This window comes from Peromyscus eremicus, chromosome 4, assembly GCF_949786415.1.
Source record: "Peromyscus eremicus chromosome 4, PerEre_H2_v1, whole genome shotgun sequence".
Classification (NCBI taxonomy): Eukaryota; Metazoa; Chordata; class Mammalia; order Rodentia; family Cricetidae; genus Peromyscus; species Peromyscus eremicus.
The window spans coordinates 114,125,362-114,149,715 of NC_081419.1; the positions used below are offsets into that span (position 1 = coordinate 114,125,362).

General features: G+C 42.4%; 1 protein-coding gene and 1 pseudogene across 6 annotated transcripts in view; one reads left to right on the plus strand and one right to left on the minus strand.

The window, feature by feature from the left end:
- The window catches only part of Ndufaf5 (NADH:ubiquinone oxidoreductase complex assembly factor 5), a 31,038-nt gene extending 21,957 nt beyond the window's left edge, over positions 1-9,081 (plus strand). For 4 of the 6 annotated variants that reach the window (XM_059261518.1, XM_059261522.1, XM_059261520.1 and 1 more), the window contains 3 exons: positions 8,309-8,392; positions 8,727-8,809; positions 8,970-9,081. In XM_059261518.1, the coding sequence (XP_059117501.1) occupies positions 8,309-8,392; positions 8,727-8,809; positions 8,970-9,059 (257 nt within the window). In that variant the 3' untranslated portion in view covers positions 9,060-9,081. Of the gene's footprint in view, positions 1-847; positions 1,110-4,805; positions 4,903-8,308; positions 8,393-8,726; positions 8,810-8,969 lie in introns of those variants that run through there. The other 2 variants (XR_009378909.1, XM_059261519.1) reach the window with 2 other exon arrangements.
- Positions 9,082-20,200: 11,119 nt separating this feature from the next.
- Positions 20,201-20,738, minus strand: LOC131908576 (ferritin light chain 1-like; annotated as a pseudogene).
- Between the last annotated feature and the right edge of the window lie 3,616 nt (positions 20,739-24,354).

Sequence of the window (24,354 nt, forward strand, 5' to 3'; positions counted from 1 at the left end):
CCTGTAGTAACTTGAGTCTGCCACAGCACTGCAGCAGAGTTGACTAAGGGATGGGGAGGCATATATATATATATATATATATATATATATATATATATATATATATATATATATATATAAAATTATGTAGACGAATCTATCTATCTATCTATCTATCTATCTATCTATCTATCTATCATCTATCTATCTATCTATCTATCTATAGAAGGCAAGAGAATAGTACCACTAGACCTAGGTGTTTGTGGAAGTTCCAAGATCATGGAGCTGTTTTCCTTGTTACAAAGGAAGTAATACTATATAGAGGTACAAAGCTTGAGAATGATGTAGAAACACTCTGAAATAGTCATTGGAGAGAAAGGTGAACTGACTAGGGAAAAGTTACAGAGTTTGAAGGGTTCATTTAAAGTCTATGAGACTTATCAACGGTGGTTGGCAACAAACAGGGAGGTAGTTGAGTCGGTTTGGATTGATGTTTTGCTAATTTCATAACAGAAATCCAAAAGTGAAAGGTAACTCCACAAATATAATTGAAATAGTGACCTGGAAGAAAAAGGAAGTAGAAGGCAGAAGTGAGCTGGGAAGTTGGGTGAAAGTTGCTGTAGCTAAGCATTCTCAAAGCAGTCAGAAAACAGTTATGGCTGTACTTAATCATGCTGAAAGGGCAGGATGATTAAGTCAGAAAATGAGATGCTTGGTGAATGATTTGAAGGTAAAGCAGTTATAAGTGATAACTCCTTCTGGGACATATTTCACATATGGGGCAGAGGTGGAGTGACAGAGCTCAATGGGTATGAGGTAGAGAGAATGGAATTCGATGGACAGTAACATTGAAAACCCTTCCTCTTAGAATGGTGGTATGACCAGAGGTGCACAGGAAAACTGAGCCAGGTGCCAGACCTTGCAAAGGAGGGGACTGACTGGGTGATAACCTGCCAGCAAGCAGGAGCAGGAGAAGGTTATGGCTAAGTGGAACAAGCCTCTACAGGGAGAGGGCGTATGACAGGTGGAGGAGGTAATGGCCAGGAAGACACTGAGGAACAACAGCCACATAGATCCTACCTCCCAACTTAGACGACTGTGACTCATAAGTAATAAATACCTTCCATTGAGAGGTTTCCAACTGGTCTCCTTTGTGAACTACTTGTTCATGTGCTCTCGCGCTCTCTCCTCTTTCTCTCTATCACACACACACACACACACACACACACACACACACACACACACACACCCCACATTTCATTAATAGCATGGATGATTTTGAGGAGTTAAAGTTGGGGTCTGTGAAACAGAATTATGCTTACCTAACAAAGCCTTTATCTGGTTCTGAAAGTTGTAATGTGTTTTGAAATAATGAAATTTATAAAATTGTTTGCCTGTTCTTTTATTCATAGACTTACAATTTTTACAAACATTATTACACTTGTTTTTTTCAGTAGCCCTCTTGGTAACTGCGGTGCTCCTGTGTTAAGTGAGAAACATTAGGGCTAAGGAGAACAGTTGAATCTGAGTGGCAGAATTAGGTGCCAAACTCTTGTCTCCTGCCCTGGCTTCTTCACTGACCCCTATTACTTGTTGTAGTTGCCTATTAGTGATAAGGTTCTGCCCTATGTGCTTCCGTTACTTGCCTGTTTATCACAAGACCCGTTTCACATGTTTAGCATTCTTCTGAGTGTGGCCTTACACTGTCATGTTAACATAGGGAAATAATGCACATAGCCAAAAACCTACCATTGTGGTCCTTTTTCATCATGAAATAAAGGATTGGTAGGCTGTAGATTTATACTCAAGATGATAAAGATAATAAAACACAGAAACTATTTTGAACACTTCCACAAATACTGAAAACACTGATAGAATTATGGAGCCCTTTTATCTAAAAGCTTGAGACATGATAATGAACTTATCATTTCTCATTTAGGTTTCAATGATAATTCTTCAAATAGACTGTTTATTTTGTACTAGTCTACAATAAATGCTGTGCTCATGATTCATTTCAAGAAAGAAAATAGAAAGAGACAAGAAATTAGACCTATCAGTTGGAAAAGGTTACTGCCCACTGATTTAAAAATACAGTAATTACTCTGCAGTTCTCTGATGCTTTTTTCTTTCTTTCCATGTGTGGGTGCTCCCCTGTTCCACATTGATGTGTGTTTCCAGGGATCAGAAATCCCTTAGCCTTGCACATATAAAGCAAGTGGTCTACCACTGAGCTACTTCTCTAGCCTCTGATGTTTTTGAGACAGTTTGGCTATGTACCTCAAGCTACCCTTGATCTTGCTTTGGATCACAGGCTGACCCCAGACTCACTGTCTGCCTGCCTCTACCTCTCAGTGCTGGGGTTATAAGTATATACCATTGTATCTGGCTTGGATTTTCTAATACCTTGATTTACAGGTGAACATATCAAGGCATAAGTACCTTGTCTATAGTCATGCTAAACCTAGAATTAGTTGCTTGAATCCACATACTGTATACTAAATATAGATATATCCTTAAAAGAGTGAAATTGGCCTTTTTTGTCCAGTTAAATGCCATAATTTTAATGCTATAGCTGCTTGTATTTTTAAAAAATATTTTACTATTTCCTTGAGAATTTCATACAGTATATTTTGATCATATTCACTCTCCTAAAGATCCACCCACCTTCCCTTCCCACCCAGTTTTGTGTCCCTAACCCCGCCCCCCAAATCAAGAACAATTTGTGCTACTTAGATCTGTGGCCTTCTGCTGGATTGTGGTTGGCTTCTCAGTAGCTACACTCTTAGAGAAAACTGACCCTTCCTCTCCCAGCAGTTAACAATGGCTAATAGCACCTCAGGTAGGGGTGGAACATTGTATCCAGTTCTACTCTCCATGCTGGGACTTGATTTGTCTTGGGCTTGCCAGGTCTTGGGCATGCTGCTATACTGGTTCAAATGTGCAGCTGCCCTGCTATGTCCAGAAGACACTGATTCCTTCTTATCCACCAACTGGCTCTTATGTTCTTTCTGTCTCCTTTTCATCAATGATCCCTGAGCCTTTGGTGGAGTTTGGTATATGTATTCCATTTAGAACTGAATATCTACAGTGTCTAATTCTCTGCACCATGGCCAGTTGTGGGTCTCTGTGTTACTATCTACTGCAAACAGAAGCTTCTCTGATGAGGGTGGAGAGATGCCTTAATCTGAAAGGGAGGTCTGGAAGAGGTACAGGAAGGCAGGTGTGGGACACAGGGTGTCTTAGTTACAATTCTCCTGCTGTGAAGAGATACCATGACCAAGGCAACTATTATAAAAGAAAGCATTTAATTAGGGGTTTGGTTATGGTTTCAGAGGTTTAGTTCATTATCATGGCAGAGAGTTTGGTGGTAGACAGGCAGGCATGGAGCTGAGAGCTCACATCCTGATCTACTGGTAGGCAAGCAGGGAGAGACACTGGGCTTGGCATGGGCTTTTGAAACCTCAAAGCCCACCCCAGGTGACACACCTTCTCCAACAAAGCCACACCTATTCCAGCAAGGCCATACCTCTTAATCCTTCCCTAACAGTTCCACTAACTGGGAACCAAGCATTCAGATACTGCTATGGCGGGCATTCTCATTCAGGGGCTATTCTCTTCAAACCACTATACATGGTCTTCCAACTACCAGGCAGGTCATTGTATTTTTAACCACCTTCTAGACTAAGTTTTAAAACCTTTCTGGTTCCCCAGAAGGGTGCCTCAGGCCCTTTCCCAATTGATAATACCTGTCCCCTAGGGTTTTAAATAGGTCTTACATTTTGAGGAGCTGTTCCTATGCTTACCCTTGAGAGAGAGATCTCTATTGTGAGGCCTTTTGCAAAAGTCAAAAATCTTTGATGTTTTTTATCTGTAGGTGGATTAAGAATTATATAAAGATAATGTGTAAAAATGCCATTTGAGAAAGTGGACAAAAATACTAACTGCTGGATTTTATATTTATTCATTTACTGTTTATTGAGTGTTTTCTGTGTGCCAACTTCTCAGCCAGTGGTAGAAATACATAGTTTCTGATCTCAAGTTGCTAATATTCTAGATGAAAGAACTCCCAAGATAGACAGACAAACCTTCAGCTGTAAAATAGGAGAAACACGAAAGATTTGGCCTTAAATCTGCTTAGGATGTGAGGGAGTCATCTGTAGAAAAAGCTGAACCTAAGCTAAAGTGAGTTAGTTGCCCAGGAGGATAAAGTGTAGGGAGAATTTGGAGGGGTAGCACAGAGAACGGGGTGTATAAAATCATGGGGTGGAGAGATTATTATGTATATCTTAATCTTATGTTGGGAGAACTACTGTAGTAATATTGCTTAAGTGTATAGAAGAGGCAGATGATGGGGAATGATAGAAGACCAGAAGCTTCTAGATTTTTTTCAGATGAGCCTTACAGTTTGTTTAGAGAATTTTCCACAGAGATGAGTCAGATTTGAGTTAGTAGAAGAGCACTGTTTGCATGCTTCTTATGAAGGCATGGTTTATAGGAGGGTAAGATTGGAACTAGCATGATCAGTCTGTCCTGATATGTGAGGAAATTAAGGCACAGACAGGTAAGGAGCATGCCCAAGTTGTATTTAGTAGAGGCAGGCAGCTTAAGTCGTTCATATCCTGAAGTCTCAGCTATTTACTCAGTGGGAAAAGTCCAAGGGGAATGGGACTTGGAGGGGCTTGGGTGCTTTCAAGGGGGCTGCTGTGCCAACTGGAAGGTGGTATCGCCCCAGTTGGCTTTTGTATTCTATCTACATCTGTGTTATGTTTGTTTTCCAAATAGTTGAGGGATGTCTCATTTTAGCTGCCGTTATTATTAATTCACAGAAAAAAGTCCAGAATATTGACCTAATTTTACAAACAAGTTGCATTATCAGCTGATGAATACATGAGAAATTTTCAAGGCTTTCACAGTGGTTTTAAGGTAAGTTCAGTTTTTTTTAAGGTAATACTCATCATTGTTCCAGTAATAACATATTAAAGTTTGTTTTTAATAAGCAATTGAACTTACCCTTAAAAACACTGTGAGAAGTCTCAGCCTTCTGGCCAAGATCAAATATGAAAACACTCAGACTCTTAAGCAGTTTCCTGCCAGCTGGTCTTATCCCAAGCTCAGGTTGAGCATGCCGTCTTTGCTAGGTGGTTGTCAGTAAAGCTTCCCCACAGTGTGCTCTACGATATTCCACTTTAAAGATGAAAAACCGAGTTTAATAAAGGCTGAATCCTAGTTTATAAAGTTGTGATCCCCGAGTCCAGGAAAGGGGTGTTGAGTAAGGCAGTGCCGGTCCCTGAGGAAGAGTGGGCTACTGAGGCGGTGGAGTTGCTGTTGATACTGTGTAGAGTGCTCTTGAATTGTCTATAACTGAGCTGGGTCAGACCCACAGTGGTGGCATGTGTCTAATGATCTTATTTAGAGTATGCAAGTGATGAGTTGTTTGGAAAGCATTTTAGAATGTCTAGTAGCGCATTCTGTGTTGTGTGTGCATTCACTACATGTGATGTGTAAGGAAGGCAGGGCAGTGGAAAGTTGAGCAGAAGCTAAAGTCCTGTGTCCATCCTCGGTAATGTCGTTGCAGTGTGAACCCTAGTTTACTGTTGGTCACTGTGTGATTGATATTCACTATGTGGGAGAATGCTTTTAAGATGGATATATAGTGGGTCTAAAATATTTTTTTAAGATCTGTTTTTATTTTGTGTGGATACCCATAGAGGACAGTGGATCCCCAAACTGGAATTACTGGAAGTTATGAGTTTCTGATGTAAATACTGGGAATTGAACTCAGGTCCTCTGGAAGAGCAGTATGTGCTCTTAACCACTGAGCCATCTCTTTGGCCCCCGGTGTTTTACTTTGGTTGCAGGTTGTTTATTTGTGTACTTGAAAAAGAGTCTCACATCGCTGAGGATGACCCTGAAATCACAATCCACCTGCCTCTATTTCCTCAGTACTGGGATTGTAAATGTGTATTTATTATACCCAGCCACAATTTTTATTTTTAATTTTTTAATTTTTTATTAACTACTAGTTTGTAGCTATTAATAATCTTTATGAATTGGGACCATTAAACTCACAAAATACAGGACATTGGGTTTATTAGAATCAGTGTCTCCTCAAAAGCCAGAAGAGGGTGTCAGATCCATGGAGCTGGAGTTATAAGCTGCTGTGTGCTGCCTGATGTGTTTTGGGAACCAAGCTCAGGTCCTCAGCAAAAGCAATGTGTGTACTTAACTGAGCCATCTCTCCAGCCTCCTTGTTGACTGCTTTTAAAAACCCATTGAAATAAAATTTGAAATGTTATTTATTATTAAAATTTTACTTAAATAAAAATTTAAAAATAGGTTACTATTTTCAGACTATTGAAGAAAATGAATGAATCTTTTCTTGATTAGTAAGTAAGTAGTAGACACTTGGTCTTTTTTTTTTTTTTTTTTTTTTTTTTGGTTTTTCGAGACAGGGTTTCTCTGTGTAGCTTTGCGCCTTTCCTGGAACTCACTTGGTAGCCCAGGCTGGCCTCGAACTCACAGAGATCCGCCTGGCTCTGCCTCCCGAGTGCTGGGATTAAAGGCGTGCGCCACCACCGCCCGGCTCTTTTTTTTTTTTTTTTTTTCCTGAAATAGGGTTTCTCTGTGAAGCCCTGGTTGTCCTGGAACTAGCTCTGTAGAGCAGGCTGGCCTTAAACTCACAGAGATCCATCCACCTGCCTCTACCTCCCAAGTGCTGAGATTAAAGCATGCACCACCATACCACTGCCCAGTGTATAGTAAATTTTAATATTAAGAATAATTATAATATTTTAAAATTCCTTTAGTTATTTTGTAGAGTGATCTTAAACATGACCTTTCCACATAATTTTAAATTTAAATGTATCCATAAAGAAAAATGCATAACATTAATTTGATATTACATTAATTTATCTTTATTTTTTGCGGTACTGGGAATTGAACCCAGGCCTCTCTGTGTGTGTGTGTGTGTGTGTGTGTGTGTGTGTGTGTGTGTGTGTGTGTGTGTGATATGCTTGTGTGTGCATGTGAGTGTGTGTGCAGCCTCCATATGTGTACACATGTGGTTGCCAGAGGTCACTGTCAGTATCTTCTTCTGTTGCTCTCTTTTTTTCTCTCTCACTGAACCTAGAGCTCACTAATGTGCTAGACTAGCTGCCTTAAGGATTACCACCACACCTGGCTGCTGCTGCTGCTTCTTTTTTCTTTTTTCTTTTTCTTTTTTTTTTTTGAAGACACTGTTTCTCTGTGTAGCCCTGGCTGTCTTGGAACTCACTCTGTAGATTAGGCTTGCTTCAGACTCACAGAGATCCTCCTGCCTCTGCCTCCCGAGTACCAGGTATACTTGGCTTTTTATGTGGGTGCTAGAGATCATGGTTATACACTAAGCACTGTATCCATTAATTCATATCTCTGGCCTCTTGAACACGTTAGGCAAGCACTGTACCACCTAGCGATCTCTCTAGTTCTACAATAATTGTCAATAAATAGCCTTCTGACCGTTTGAAACAACTGAGAAACAGTTTGGAATTTTAAAATAAGGAAAGAGATCTGAAGATTAATTTTAAAATGCTAAGAAAAGTGTCTCTGACTTTGCACAGCCTTGGTGCAGGGAGGAGGGGCTTGGACCTGCCTCAACTGAATGTACCAGGCTTTGCTGACTCCCCATGGGAGACCTTGCCTTGGAGGAGGTGGGAATGGGGGGTGAGTTGGGGGGAAGGTGGGAGCGGGTGGGAGCAGGGAGGACAGGGGAATCTGAGGTTGATAGGTAAAATGAATAGAAAATCTCTTAATAAAAAAAAAAGAAGCATCTCTTTGGGGAACACACATAATTTTTAAATCTAGTGTTGGTAAAATATCACAAAATTTGAAGACATGGCTTTGGTCATATCTAATGAGTCGTACAGCCAGCCCCCTTCTAAGTTCTAAGTTTTGCTCTTGTAATTATATGTGCTGCTTACAAGGAGGGAGGCGTTGTCACAGCGTCAGAACTAGAAGGGGTGTAAGAGTTTGTGTTTCTTTCTTTGAAAGGCACTTGTCAGTGTTTGTGACCCATCTAGAGTCAGTGGCATTTGCTGAGCTGTCTTACTATAGACTGTGGCTGTTGTGGGAAGAAGCATCCTGGGGCTTCCCTCCTGAGAATTTCTTACCTGACTTACTAATGAAGAGGCTTCAAGCAGTTTTGCTTCAGTCAGTAAACAGCCTCGCTATAATCTAAAGGTGGATGAGACTGAGGATAGGTATGCTGTTGGATAAGCTAAGATGTATCATGTCTTTATACTGAGCTGCCAGGGTATTTGCAGTATTTTCTCAAACTGTCGTCTATTTTTAGGTATGGGTGAGAGCAACTGTTCTTGGAACAGAAAAGCTCTGCTGCACCGAGACACGATGCTGGCAGCTGCAGCGGTTTACAGAGGTGAGCCACCCACTCTTTCTACCTGCACTCATGGAGGGGTTTGTGCTGAGTGGTGTTTGCTGCACAGTGCCAGTTCCTTCTTGTAAGGTATTGCCAGACTTCATGGTTTTTTTTTCCTCTCAAAACACAGAGCCTATATCTCTGTATCTGTTTGCAAACAGCTCTTGTTTCCACCATGTCGTTTTTCTGTGTTAAGACTTCCTGAGTGAGGCGTTCATTCTCAGTCCTGCAGCTATCCTAGTACCCATTTCTCTTTGAAGTAGGTGATTATTATTGAGTGGGTACTTCTTCTCACCTGATTGTTTCCAGAATTTAACCGTGTGTGTCTTTTTAGAAATGTACAGAAATGAAGATGGTTCCATACCTGCCACATACCAGATCTACCACATGATAGGATGGAAATACCATGACTCTCAGGTAACCTTATTAAGGCATCACTTTTCTTAGAGGGTTTGTGTTTCTGTTTGTGGTCCATTGCTGATTAACTTAGGGTATGTTTTATTATGCATAACATGATTGGGGTTGTGCTGGGTGGGCCTTACCTATATCTAATATCTTTTGTTTTTATTGTTTTCAGGCAAGGCCAGCTGAAAGAGGTTCTGCAACTGTGTCATTTGGAGAGCTAGCAAAACTAAATGATGTCATGTCACAAGGAAAAAAACAATAAATATTATTTTATTCAATTGTAATGAATTCCAGAATTTTCATCAGAAATGAGTAACTTTCACATCTAAATTATTACAGTTTGAAGCAAGAAGCAGCATATTAAGCCATTTGCTAGCAATCTAATACTAATCCAGGCTCAGTAACTGTTCCAGGTTCTCATTGGTTCTATTTATGTAAGGATACTGTTACCTAGTGATTTGGGCATCTTTGCAGATTCAGCCTGAAAACAAAGGAAATGTTTTCCTTGGGGGTGGGAGGAAGAACCTAGAAATATGTGTGCATGTGTAAATGTATAATTTGGTAGGAAAACATTGCTCACACTAGCGTTCTGTACCTTTCTGCCTTCTGGTCCTTTGTTATCTCTGCGGGAGGATCACAGCTGTGAAGGTGAGAGGAGGGATGAATTGCTACGTTCCGGGGAGTTCTTGTGCAGTACAGTGAAAACACTTTTCCTAGTGACTGCTGCAGACACTGAAGCCAAAATTATTTCTTACACTTTTCTTGTTTGTCTGTTTTTGGAGACAGGTCTCACTATGTAGCCTTAGCTGGCCTGGAACTCACTGTGTAGACTAGGCTGGACTCAAACTCAGAGCTCCATCTGCCTTTAGTGCTCAGATTACAGGCATGCTCTACCACACCTAGCTATTCATCTAGATGACCCGAGGAGTCAGTACATTCTCCAAAGCTACTGTGCTGTTATGGATTGTAGGAGAGCATCTCTTCACCAGATCCACCTCCTTTCCCTGGGTGTGTTATTTTTGTTGTTGTTAGTTTTGATTTTGTTTTTAAAGTTTTGTTTTATGTATATGAGTCTTTTGCCTGCATGTTTGCACCATGTGCATGCTTGGTAACTGCAGAGGCCAGAAGAGGCCATTGGATCCCCTGGAACAATGTTAAGGGTGATTGTGAGCCACCATGTGGGTGTTGGGAACCAAACCTGGATCCTCTGCAAGAGCAGCCAGTGCTCTAACCATGGAGCCATATCCCCAGCTCTTCCTCCCTCATTTTAAAAGCACCTGAATACTACTCCTCCTCCTCCTCTTCTTCTTCTTCTTCTTCTTCTTCTTCTTCTTCTTCTTCTTCTTCTTCTTCTTCTTCTTCTTGTTTTTTACTTCTAGGGTCTAGGTAGGATCACCATGGGTTTCTACACTGCTTTATCTTAAGAGAAGAAACGTTTTAAAGAATTGCAGAGGCCAAATCATGTAAAAATCCTGGTATAATGCTTAAACTGTTTACGGTCAGGCTTTCCTTTGTTAATTTTAGACCTATTGCAGTATTATTCTAATCCAAGTTTACTGTCTTGTCATCTCAGGGTCAGAAAATGTGGAAGCAGTGAAGTGTGCCACAGGGCTTCTTGTTGGAACATTTGGTCACTGCTCCTGTTTGGGGAGTTTGTGGAATTTTAGGAGATGGGGCCTGGCTAGAGGAAGTGGCCACTAGGGGGCCACTTATGTTTGTGTGCACACGCGCAAGTGTGTGTGTGTGTGTGTGTGTGTGTGTGTGTGTGTGTGTGTGTGTGTAACTGGAGTTAGAATTGGTTGTGAGCAGCCACATGAGTGCTGAGAACAGAACCTAGGTCTTCTACAAGAGTAGCAAATACTCTTAATGATGAGCCAGCTTTCCAGCCTGAAATAAATATTAATTTTTTTAATTATTTACACTTATTTATTCTTTTGTGTTAGAGGGGGCCACACCTGTTGTAGTTAGATGACAGCTTGCAAGAGTTGGTTCTCTCCTTTAAACATACAGGTTCCTGGGATCAATCTGAGGTGGTCAGGCTTGGTGGCAATCACTTTTACCTGCTGCCATCTCGCTGGCTTTGAATTAAACATTTTTTTTTTTAATCCCCTTTCATAACATTTTCATCCACTAGGTGGAAACAACAATAAAAGAATTAATATTTGTGTATATTGTATATATGTTTATATATGTGTAATGTACATATTGATATGCATATGTACACATTGTATATATGTAAGTGTATTATATATATGTATTGCAGACATGTTACCATTTTTATTTTGATTATGTAGTTCTTAGGTGGGGATAGAATACTAAATATTATTTTACCTTGGAATGTCTAGGAAAGAAAAAAATATGAGTACACATCTGGGGGTGGGCTAGATATTTGGTGTGGGAGAGAAAAAAGGAAGGAGAAGAAAATAGTGTAGTGGGCCCCTGGTGCATTACAACAAGTAAAAAGCTAATGCTCTTGCTAGCTGCTGGTTCTACATTTCTGTACATTGATACATTTCTCTTGAAGACATGGAGCTTCAGTTTCCTTCTTGAGTACCTGAAATCTGAGGCATCAAATGAATATAGACAGAAGGGGATATTAAAAGGCATTGCTCTCTCTTGTTTCTCTCCTCAATCACTCACTTTGAGGCAAGCCAGCTGTTGAATTTTGAGGCTACCCAGGCAGTTCCATGGAGAGGATTAAAGGGGTCAGAAGCAGAGAGTGCCTGCCAACTGAAATGTTAGGGAACCATGCTGGAAGCAGGTTCTCCAGTACTAGGGACATCTTAGATGACTGCAACCTTTGCTGACATTGACTACAGCCTCATGAGACTTTGAGTTAAATTACCCAGCAAAGCCACAGAAACAGATCATAAATGTTTGTCATTTAAGCACTGTGATTTATTTATTTTTACAAAACAGTAACTAATATACTCTGGGACAAATTAGGTACCTAGGGTATGTTGAGTTGTAACTTTACATGTAAAACATCCTATTTATTAAAATTAGGTAAAGGTCATATGCATTTATTACATTTATTCTCAGAGATCATAAGACTCAAGATAATTTTGCCTGGAGATTTGATTCCTTGGTATCTCAAAAAACAAGCCTCCCAGGGTACATTTACTGAGATTCAAATTTCATTTCCTATGAGTTTTAGGATCAATTTTCTGGAAGTGTGATTGGGGCTGCTTCTGAAGAAAACCAGAGAATTTGTGAAACTGACCTTGAAAATTCGGTGAGCTACACACATATTCATAGATTCCTTAGTTGGTCCCTTTTGATTATCTGTTGAGTTACTGACAGCTTTTTATCAAGATGACTAGGTGATACACCACACTTATTATCAGGCTCTTAAAGGAACAGAGTATATGGAAATATTATGAGCTTTAAAATATATACATATATATGTATATATATATATAAATAAAATATGACAAAACAAAAACTGTATGAGCTTTTTAAAACCCAGATTTGATCATGCTCTGTAAGTTGCTCTACCTTTAAGATTTATTTTATTTTTGTCATTTGTGTGTATGTGTGTAAATATATGCACGAGAGTACAGGTGCCTACGGAATCCAGAAGAGGGCATTGAATTCCCTGGAGCTGGAATTACAGGTGGGTATAACCCTCCCTACACAGGTGCTGGAAACAGGTCATTTCACCAGTTCCTTAAGTACATTTTCAAAGTAGCAAGTTTAAACCAGCCTGTTTCTAGTCTGTTGTGTGGGGATTATGTTTCACAATGTCCCTTAGTCTGTCAGAACCAGCTTGGCAGAGAGTCAAGAGCAGTTACCGAGTCTACCTGTGAATGGGAGAATGGGAAGAGGGAAATTCTTAGAACATGTCAGCCTTTGTAACCAAAGCCTAGAAATACAAGAAAGGAGCCTGGGAGTCATGTGGCCTGGGATTAGCCCTGGCCCTGCTTCTGGCAATTCTGTTTCTGGCCTCAGGATTCTCATATACAAGACTACATGTTTGGTTCTTGGTCTCAGGGGAGGCACCCAGCATACTTTGCAAATTTCTGAGTGTCGAGTAAACTATTGTAGAGACATGAAAAACATCTCACCCTGGAGAAGGCACCAACAATGGACCAAAGTAATAATTTCACCCCAAAGTCCAGCTTGGTGGCAAAAGCTAGCATACTAGCATACTCTGTGCACCCTAGCCAGTTACGAGTTAAGAACTGGGGGGATTATGTCTTTAGCATATGCCTGGCCATCCTGTTTCAGAGTCTTGGTCCCTGCATATTTGCCTGCCTGCCACATTCTAGGTCCCCTGTACTCTCAGCTCAACTGTCTTTTCAATCCAGCCCAAGTTCTTTTCGATTTTCCTAGCTTGACTTGAACTTGTATTATTTTGTACTTTATACAGTGTTTCCTTTATGTCAAGTAAGTTTGACCTCTTCAGCTAAATGTTCACCTCCTACATTGACACTGCTATAACAACCATAGTTCTAGTAGCACAGAGAAAGAAAAAATACAGACACTGGAATTCCAGTGAGCAAAGCAGTATCAGGCACATTTAGCTGTGGGTTCTAAGATCAGTCACTCAGTTGGAATTAAAGGTAGACTGTTACCTCAGAAATCTGAGTACCAAGGAAAACAGTAGTTGGATGTGGACAATTGTAACAGTTAGTTGTGGGGACTAGGAGGAGATGTGTGCTAGGGATGAGGGGACTTGCCCTAGAGAACAAGTAGAATTTTGAGGTAAAAGAATTTGTAGCCAAACTGAGGGGGCATCACATTATGGGATAGTGTACATCTCAAGTCCAGGAAGTATCTAGCTGTCATTCTATGCCAAGATAGCCTTGCAGAATAGTGGTTAAGATTAGCCTGAGTTCTGAAGTCAGGCCTTCCCACTGAATTCCCTTCTATCGTTAACTAGTTGACGTTGGTAAGTTACAGAACACATAAACCAACTTTAGAAATGTTAGTGCACAACTTAGCAGAGAATAGCATCACGTTTGTCATTTCTAGCCTAGAAAGCCTGCCTGCCTTAACACAGAATATTAATAGGCATTATAGAAGGTGTGGGTTGGCATGCAGGTAAGAGGATTCCCAGGGGTGAGTATGGCTGGCACAACTGAGTCAAGCAAAATTCAGTGGCTATCTTACCTGTGACTATTTCGCAGAACCTCTGTAAGTCTCAAGGAAAGTTCCCTGCCCCCCCTCCCCCAGTCTTCCAGACTCTTATCAAAACCATGAACTTGCTTTAGGAAATACTAGCTCAGCACAATGGTGTCAGGTGTTATAGAGGCTTGTTAAGTAATTTGAATGGTTCTGGAAGATTCGACATTCATTTGTCAGAATCTCCACCTACAGGCTTGGTCATCCAGTTAGCAAAGTAGCTAACTAAGACCTGGGCCTTGAGCGAGTGACTTGACCTCAGTTTCCTCTTCTGTAAAATCGGCATGGTGATACGGTGTCCTCCCAGGAGGATTTGTGAGGATCTGATGAGTGGTGAGCTTGTCTAGTTAGAGCAGTGCCTGGCATGTAGTAGTAAGTGTGACATGTTAGCTCTCATCTAGAAAGCTTTAAAGAGACTTTCAAAAATGAATTGATTGCTGTTATGATGCCATTGGTCCTCCATGAAATTGCCTCCTGCTCACACTAGATGCCTGGTTAGTAAACAGTTAGGTACTACTTGAATCATTGTCTTATTTATTTTTGAGAAATTGTGTCATGTAGCCCAGGCTAGCCACCATGTCACTGTGTAGCTAAGGAAAGCCTTAAACTCTTGATCCTCCTGCCTCCATCCCTGATGCTGGGATTATAGTCTCACACCACTCTACCTGGCTTCATTTTTACATTATGGGTGTGTACATGCTGTGGCACAGGTGGTGCTCAGAGGACAACTCCTGGGAGTTGGCTTTCTCCTGCCACCTTATGGGATTCAGGAACTGGACACAGGCTGTTGGCGTTGGCTGAAGGTCACATACCTGCTAGGCCATCTCACCAGATACACACTTCCCTTTCCTGCTTCCTTTTCTCTGAAGACAAATCACTTGACCTCAGACAGTTCTTTTGCTTCTCTGCAAAATCTAAACAAGGCTTGAGTATAAGAACACCGTTGAAATGCTTTAGTAAGGTGAAGATGGCTCATTTTCATCTTTAGCAAATATTTTCTGATTAATGAAATAAAAATTAGAATAGTCTGTTTCACATAAGCACACACCCAACATCCAAAATAGGAAGCAGATGTTTTTGTATCAAAACAGGCATGCCAGATGAAATTCCCTGAGTACCAAAAAGAAAAAAAAGATAAGATTCAAACAATACTATTCTTGCTGCACATAGGAGGGCCTTAAAACATTTTTTCTCTGTTCTGGAGCCCTTAATTTCTCATCTGAGAAGCTAGACTGCAAGCATTTGAAATTTGAGTTATAAGACGTTAGAACACTTGTGCTTTGCAGTTGAGAAAGCCAAGTCCCACAGAAAGGGACTGATTGCTGGCAGTACTGAGCCGGAAGTAGCATCAGAACTGGAAAGGCAGGTGCTTTAGCTCCCCTGGCACAGTCCTGGCAGAGTTCCAGCCCCCGCTCTGGTGCACCTACCCTGTTCAGAGGCAGAGTGAGGAAAGGGGTGGTAAGTGGACATTGTTGGGATCCCTTGGGAATGCTCATTTCAAGGGATCCCTTGGGAATGCTCATTTCAAGGGCTCTCAGGATAGAGTTCACAAACCCAGAGTCCACTCTCATCCGTTCATAGCAAATGTCCATGTTGCAGGTTATGATAGACTGCAGCTCGGCTGCAAGTTGAGAATTGGTATGTGTTGCAAAGGGCACAACCAAAACACTTGCCTGTCACCTGTGCCCAGAAATATTGGTTACCTTTGCTTTCAAGGGTTTAAAAGAACACAGACCTTACAGAAGAATAGGGTTTTTTTTGAGGAGGGAAAACTGAATCATAAAAACCCAGTTTTGGCTCCTTAATGTTGTAGTTAGAAACTTAAATCAATCAGTTGTTTGATAAAACAGTGCTGGGGCTAGAACCTCAGTTCTCCTGCTAGGCAAGTACTGTATCACTGGCTATACCCACAACCTACGCCTGGGAATCTTGAAGGGCTTCCTGTTGCTGTGTTGGTAATAAAATATATATGTTGTGCTGGAAAGATGGGCCTTTTTGCTATGAAAGCCTAATGTCCTGAGTTGGAGCCTCACAGCCATGGAAAGATGGAAGGAGAACCGACTTTGCAAAGCTGTCCTCTGGCATGCCATGCCTATGTGGTGTGTGCACAGTAAATAAGTGAAACTAAGTGTGTGTTATACGGTGTGTGGTATGTGATAGGGCTTATGTTAAAGAGGCTTTCTGACTGGATTGAGCGAGGAAAAGTGGGTATGGACAAGTTTGTCATTTAGTAATTGATTAAATTCCCAACTGCAACATAAAGGAGGGTAAAGATTGATCTTAAATGCTTCCCAGAGGCTCTTGTGTTGAAAGGTTGGTCTCAAGCTGGGCGGTGGTGGTGCATGCCAGCACTTGGGAGGCAGAGCCAGGCAGATATCTGTGAGTTTGAGGCCAGCCTTGTCTACAGAGTTAGTTCCAGGATAGGCACCAAAACTACACAGAGAAACCCTGTCTCGAAAAACCAAAAAGAAAAGAAAAAAGAAAGGTTGGTCTTCACATAATGACACTCTTGGGAGGTATGTAACCTTTAGGAAGTAGAGTTTAATGTAAGGCATTAGATCATTGGAGACGTGTCCTTGAATACATACTGGGTCCTCTGCACCTTCCTGTCACCATTTCTTCCTGGTTGCTGTGAGATGAGCAGCTGTCTTCCCTGCAAACTCTCCACAGTGATGCTATCTTGCCATAGACCCCCAAAACCATAGCACCAACCAACCCTAGTCTGAAACTTCCAAAAGGTGAGCCAACAAATCTACCTCATAAGTTGCTTATCTCAGCTACTTTGGCACAGTGGTGAAAAGCTGGCATGTGTTTAGTAACTGCTGAGTGCTCAAAAACCGAACAGGGCCCAAGGAGATGGCTTGTTGATCTGCTGTGTAAATATGAAGGCCTGAGTTTGGGTTCCTCACACTTAGATCTTCTGTAACCCAGCACTGGGGGAGAAGCATGGGGACAGGAGGATCACTGGGGCTTACTGGGCAGCCAGCCTATCCAAATCAGTGAACTACTCTGGCACACACACACACACTCATGCCTACATGAACATGTATATATACCATACACACACGAATAAATGAAAAGCAAATATATGTCTCACTATACACTTACGTTTATTCTTATTGTTATATATTTAACATACCATTGTTGTGGAATATTATTTTAACTAAGCAAAGATGTGTTACATTTGTTCATGCTGCAGAATATTACTTTATGCGAAGGTGTGTTGCATTTGTTTCTGTTGACTTTGTTAATGATGTAAGGATGTTTCACATTTGTTTGTGCTGCATTTGTTTAATTGTGTAATGAGTTGCATTTGTTTCACCTTGCCTGCCTAAGGCACCTGATTGGTCAAGTAAAAAGTTGAACTGCCAATAGCTAGGCAGGAGAGGGATAGGCAGGGATGGTGGGCAGAGAGAATAAGTAGGAGGAGGAATCTAGGCTCTAGAGAAAGAAAACCAAGAGGAGGAAGAATGAAAAAAGAACGAGGGAGAGAGAAGGACATGCCCGGGCAAGAAGCCAGGCAGCCACCAGCCAGCCAGACACTGGAGGAAGCAGGAAAGTAAGACACACAGAAGGAAAGGAAAGGAACAAGCCCCATGGCAAAAGGTAGATAAAGAGAAACAGGTTAATTTAAGTTAAAAGAGCTAGCCAGAAACAAGCCTAAGCTAAACCGAGCATTCATAACTAATAAGAAATCTCCATGTCATGATTTGGGAGCTGGTTGGTGGCTCAAAAGAAAAAGCTTGGTTTTCTTTTAATATCTATGATTATAAAAAAAAAATGAGCTCACCTGTTTGAAATGTAGTTAATGTTGACATTTGATTAAGAACCAAGTTCAAGTCGATGTCAGCTAGTCCAGCACCAAGTAGGGTAAGGCAGGAGGGGTGCTATGAATTTCAAGGCTGCATCGACAATATAGCGGATTCTAGACCAGCCTGGGCATACAGTGAGACCCTGTATCAAAACAAAAAAAGTAAAATCCATCTTGGCTGCCGCAGGTGTCTGTCCCTAAGTGGAGCTGGGTGCAGGGTCCTGTGGCTGAGGAGTCCCTCCAGGGTCCACACCCCACCCCCTGGGAAGACCTATTCTTCAGCCCCTCAGCCGGGATGTGACTGACTGCTCAGTGGTGGCAGAGACTGGGTCGAGGGAGGAGTGTCTCAAGCAGAGACCCCCCAGCTTAAGGTCTCTGAGGCCCCTGGCCTCTCCTGTGGCCAACTCCCAATTCTGGGTTGTGGGAGCCCTTTATCACAACCCTGCCCTGTCTCTGGGACATCCAGGGTGGTCCGAGTTTCTCTGAACCTGAGACACCCAATTTCCTGAAACATGGAGGAGCATCGACTCCCCTCATCCCGACCCCCATCCCCAGTAAGCAGTCCGAACCTCTCCCTGGGCAGTCTCTCTCTCTAGCCACTGAGCACTTCATTCATATCTCTCTGCTGTCAAGAGATCCCCGCGGTCCCCAGATTGCTTCCGCCAGCCTCCATGCCCTGACTTTTCCAGTGTCACCCTCAGCCCCTTTGGTCTCCTTTAATGCAAAGGTAAAGTATGGATTGGTTTTACAGGCCCTTTACAAAGTGGAGTTGAAAGTTGCTGGCCATGCATTTCTTCTCAGCAGAGTGGCAGCGAGCTCTTGTTGAGATTTGGGTGACCCATGTCATATTCTGAACGCCAGAGTAGGGAAGAGAGCAGGTTAGGGGATTGGTGATCTCTACAGGAAAAGATACTGAGAAGCATCTACAACACTCAACATTTCCCTTGTGCTGGGAAATCAGCATGACTCAGTACTGTTGACCCTTTTCAGACTCCTGTGAATATTTCTAAATTTTTCTTGTTGCAAAGAAACTAAGTCCCCAAAATAGACAGAATCAAGAAACTTTTGGGTAGCATTGCGGTTATATTTAATTGACTGACTTGGAAAAGAACCCAGACTCCTGTTTACACGTGTGAACCCCAAACCTAGTTTCACTTTCTCAAGAAGTTGACTTTCTGGGATTGATCCCAGTTACTGACTTGGGAGTCTATGGTGTGAGTTCTGGACTCATACCATTTCCTGATAATCTCCACGGACCATCCTGGAAGATCTTGATCCTTCTGGAAAGAGAGCCTATCACTGCTTTATGGGGCAATGTCCTGGGAAAGTTTTTGGGGACCAAAGAAGCTCTAGTTTTCCCGCCCTGCATTTTGTCAGATGAGCAGGGGAGGACTCACCCAGGTATGAGGGGTCCACACTGTGATGTGTTTGTGGAACACAGGTTTCGAACTCAATAGGTAGCTGAGAATGACTGAATTTCTGATCCTCTGGCTTTCTGAGTGCTGGTATTGCAGGCATGCGGTACCCTACCTGGTTGAGGATAAGGGCTCAGGGCTCCCAGCATGCTAGGCAAGAACTCTATCAACTGAGCCCCATCTCCAGCTCACAAGGGCTTCCCAAGTCCTATTTATTTCCCTGTATTGTGTACGCACCAATATTGTTCTGTCTGCTTGGGAGGTTGCTGGAGTGAGAACAGTTCCTGGTGCTTTTCTTTCTGCTGTTGGCATCTCCAGGTTTCAGAGCTTTCTCCCATGTGAGGGGAGTGAGGGCTGGCGTGCTTTGGTCCCCTTCCGGAAGCCATGGATTTCTGCTCAGAGTGTGCCTTGCTCCTGACAGGTCTTCAGGTTAATTGGCATTAAAGTTTTATGTTATGATTTGAATCTGAAATGGTCTGTCTCAAGAAGGCTTGCTGTCAGTAATGGGGCTTTGGGGGAAGTGATTGGATCCTGACTGGCTGACTCTCCGGAGGAGGTGGTGCAGGTTGTGAGACTCGGGCCTGACTAGAGGGGGAGGGTTTTGAGATGTCCCTGGTCTCTACCTCTTTTTCCTTTGTCACATGCTGCTGCACTCTGCTCTCCATTTCAGACGGCTGATCAAGAAATAAAACTCTGACACTATGAGAGAAAATCAGTCTTCTCTCCGTTGGTTTTTTTTTTTTTTTTTTTTTTTGGTCATAGGAACAAAACGTGATAAATATATACAGAGATTAAATTGTCTAGTCTTACAGAGTTCCTCAAGAGTTAAATTTTTGTGTTTGTACATGTATGAGGTGTACTCGAATATATATGTTTCTATTTGTTTTGTTCTGTTTTGTTTTGTTTTGCTATTTCAAAATGCTTTATTTTCACTTGGTCCCAAGACTTGGGAGGGGCTCCAGAGCGGTTACAAAGCGGCCTAGAGGTTCACGTGAAGGTCCTGAGGCTGGCTGGTGCAGAGCAGAGGAGCCCCTTGGAAGGTGAGGCCTCCTAGTCATGCTTGAGAGTGAGCCTCTCGAAGAGGTACTCGCCCAGAGATGGCAAGGGCACACCGGTCTGTGCTGGCTGTGTCCCAGAAACCCTGCGGAGGTTCGTCAGGTGGTTGCCCATCTTTTTGATGAGCTTCACCTCCTCATCCAGGAAGTGGTTTTCCAGGAAGTCACAGAGGTGAGGATCTGTGTGAGCAGAAGCCAGGGCATGAAGATCCAAGAGGGCCTGGTTCAGGCTCTTCTCCAGGGCCAAGGCAGCTTCCATGGTCTCCTGGGATTTACCCCACTCATCTTGAGATGGCTTCTGCACATCCTGAAACGGGGCCACCGCGATCATTCTGCATCTTGAGCAGCTGCTCACGCTTCTCCCCCGCCAATTCGTGGAAGAAGTGACCTTCACCCTCCAGAGCCACGTCATCCCGATCAAAATAGTAGCCCAAGGAGAGGTAGGTGTAGGAGGCCTGCAGGTGCAAGGTGACCAGGTTTTTCACTGCAGCCTCCACTTTGGTGGAATAATTCTGACGGACCTGGGAGCTCATGGCTGATGCACAGTATGGAGCTAACCTCGAAGAGACGATGCTGGCTGGTCCTAGTAGCCGAAGGTGGCGAGGAGATGGTCCCAGAGGCTGCATCTGGAGACACTGAAAGGCAGATGGAAGCTAACAGAGGGAGCCCCCGGGTCTGCTCCATCCAAACACTGTTGAAGCAAGACACAGACACGGGATCTCCGGGGCACTGCTCTTTGTTTTGATTTTTTTAAGACAGAGTTTCTCTGGGTAGCCCTGGCTGTCCTGGAACTAGTTCAGTAGACCAGACTGGCCTAGAACTCAGAGATCCACCTGCCTCTGCCTCCTGAGTGCTGGGATTAAAGGTGAGCATCACCACCACCACCGGCTTTGTTTCTGTTTGTGTTGGCACACGTGTGTACAGCTGTGTACATACACGCATGTGGAGGCAGGGGGCTGACTCTGGATCTCCTTCATCACTCTTCACTTCATATATTAAGGCAAGGTGTCTTCCTGGTGCCAGAACTTGCTGATTTGTCTAGCCAGTCAGCCAGCTTCCTGGGGAGCCAGTTTCCACCTCCTAGTGTGCTGAGGACCACAGGAGGGCTGCCACACTTGCTCAGCTTTTATGGGGTTCTAGGGATCCGCACCACTGTGTGGTAAGCACTTTGCCTGCTGAGTCCCCCTGTCCTCCTCCCAAAGACTTGACTTTTTGAGAGGAGGAAAATAGCAGCTTTTTAGTGGAGGCACGTGTAAGAGAACAGCTGTCTTGGTTGCTCGGGCACAGTTTAGTTTTGCATAACTGTGAGGCTGAGTTTACAGCAGATAGCAAGCTATTGGGAATCTTTACTAAAATAAAGGGTATTTGTGGTGTACTGACTTTTATGAGAAAGGGAGATGCCATCCAATGTTGAGATGTTAATCAGGCACTCTGCTGTGGATATTCACACAGCCTCTGCTCCTCCTGCAGCATGACACAGCTGCCCATCAAATGATGGGCCTCTCTGCAGCGTCTTGAATTGCCATATTTCCTTGAAACTTGGATCTGTGGTGAAGGTGAGACATGATATTCCTAATTTGTGTAAGAAAACTGGCTCAGATGTTTGTGCTTTTACCATTCCATTACTATTTAGTTTCAGGTCTGTGGTGGGCATCAAGTCTCTTGATAGCCTGAGTACCTCTATAAAAAAAAAAAAAGCAGGCTGAGCAAGCCATGATGAGCAAGCCAGTAAGCAGCACCCCTCCCTGGCTTCTGCATCAGCTTCTGCCTCCAAATTCCTGTCCTGGCTTCCTTCAATGATAGACTAAAATGTGGAAGTGTAAGCCAAATCAACCCCTTTCTCCCCAACTTGCTTTTGGTCCTGGTGTTTCATTACAATAGAAACCTTAACTAGGACATGCATTTAATGTATTTTGATCATATTCATCCTTGTTTTCCCTCCAACTCTCTAAACTCTCCTCACCATGTTTCCCTCCTCGTTCATGTGCTCTGTTTTGTTTTTGTTTTTGTTTTTTTTATATATAACCCATTGAGTCCTATTAGTACAAGGATGTGGGACCAACTACTGGAGCCTGGTCACCCTACCAGGGACCAGACCCTAAAGAAAAGGACTCCCACACTCCTCACTGTCGGTAGTTCCCCAGCTAAGGGTGGGGACTCATGTGCCTTCCCCATCCATGCTGGCATATTGACTGTCTTGATTTTCTGCAGGCCGCCAAAGTTGTTGTGAGTCCATGATTGTAGCATTTGTCCAGAAGTCGCTTTCACTCCAGTCCTCCTCCACCTGCCCCCTTTTACAAAGAAACATGATATCTCTTACATAATCACTGTGAGGATGAGTGATATAGGCATAGTGCCTATAAATAGTAGCACAAATAACTGTTGGCTAGGTTTTAAAAAGACCCTATCCCATTTTTTTCCTGTTGTTATTTGAAGTAGTTGGACACATCTATTGTTGATGTTTTCTTCCCTCCTTTCTGTTTTGTAGATTATAGCTTTCTTTGTTTCTACTCACTTTTTCTCAGTAATGACTTCTACTGATTTGTACTTACAAAGTATGACACCATTCTAGGATCTTAAACATTTTAAAATTCTTTTCCCACTTTTTCTGGATACCCAGCCCCTACCCCATGCTCAGGTTTGAAACCAGGACCTAGCACATGCTGGGCAAGAAAATCCCCAGCCTTTAGGTTTTCTTTAGACAGGAGCATGCTAGTTAGCTCAGGCAGGCCTTGAACTCTGTGTAGCCCAAGCTGATCTTAAACCTTACCATGACCTTCCTTCACAGTCAGTGTGCTGAGTATAGGTATGTTCCAACAAGAAAGCCCACTGGGTTATTACTAACCATTCTATGCCAAAACATTCTACCTAATCGGGGTAATTAGTATTTTTTTTTTCATTGATGCCACACTCCCTCTGTCCAGTACTATAGCCATCTTTTCCTTTGTGTTCCAAGGTATTCTTATCAGGGAAAGAGAGACTAAGGAAGCATAAATAGCTTTGGATCACCTTGGCTTCCTAGAAGTGCCAAATATCACTTTCATAGTTCATTGGCCTGAACTAGTCACATGAGACCAATATACTCATCAAGGAGGCTGGGAAGCTTAGGGGAGCACGGGAAACATTTTACTGAACACCACTTGTCTGTGCTACAGGGAGTAAGGAAGTAACATGTTCTTTCCATGTTGTCTCAGCATCCCTTCACTTTCACTATAACCTAAAAGTTAAACAATAACACTCATATTCCACAAACCCTAACAAATGAGAGGACTGTCATATTGTCTCCATCTGTTTATTTTTATAAGAGCTTGAATGGAGCTATAATTTACATAACATAAATTTCCCCTTTGGAAGAGAAGATTGAGTGGGTTTTAGTATATTCACAGAGTTGTAGAACCATTACTAATATGTAGTATTAAATCATTTTTATGGCCTCGAAATGCCCATACATACAAAATATGCTGAAGTATTTTGAGGAATTGCCTGACCATTTTACACGGAGTTCTGTTGTTGAGAGGGATGTCCTGATAGATATCTGCTCTGTTTAGTTGATTTGCAGTGTTAATCCATCTCCTTAGGGTCTGTTACTAAAAGTGGGGCATTGAACAGTCATCATTGTTGGATCGTCTATTCCTTTCTTTCTGGCAGCTGTTCCTTCGTGTATTTGGTGTTAGATGTTTGTAATTGTAGCTTCCTAAGAAATTGTTCCCTTCACTCTAAAAAGTCCTTCTTTCTCTGTGTTACTTTTTGTTCAGTGCTGGGGGTCAAACCAGGACCTTGTACATCGTGGACAGTTGCTCTATCACTAAGCTACACCCCATTCCTTTTTTTAAAAATGTAAAACAGTTTGTCTGATATCTAGACCACTATTTTTGTTGCTTTGGTTACTGTTTGAATTATCATATTTTCTTTTAACATTTTATCCATAAGCCTGTCTGTGTCTTTGAACTTAATGTCTCTTCATCAAAATTTATCATGTTTAAATCTTGGCTTCTCTAGAATCTAATGCAGTTTATGAGGTAGAGCTTTTGATTGTTTTTTCCTAGCAGGCTACCTAATACAAACAAAAAGAAATGAATTCTTGGTTGATTTGAAACACCAGTTCTACGGTATGTATTTGGGTCTTTAGAGGGCTTATTCTATTATAAC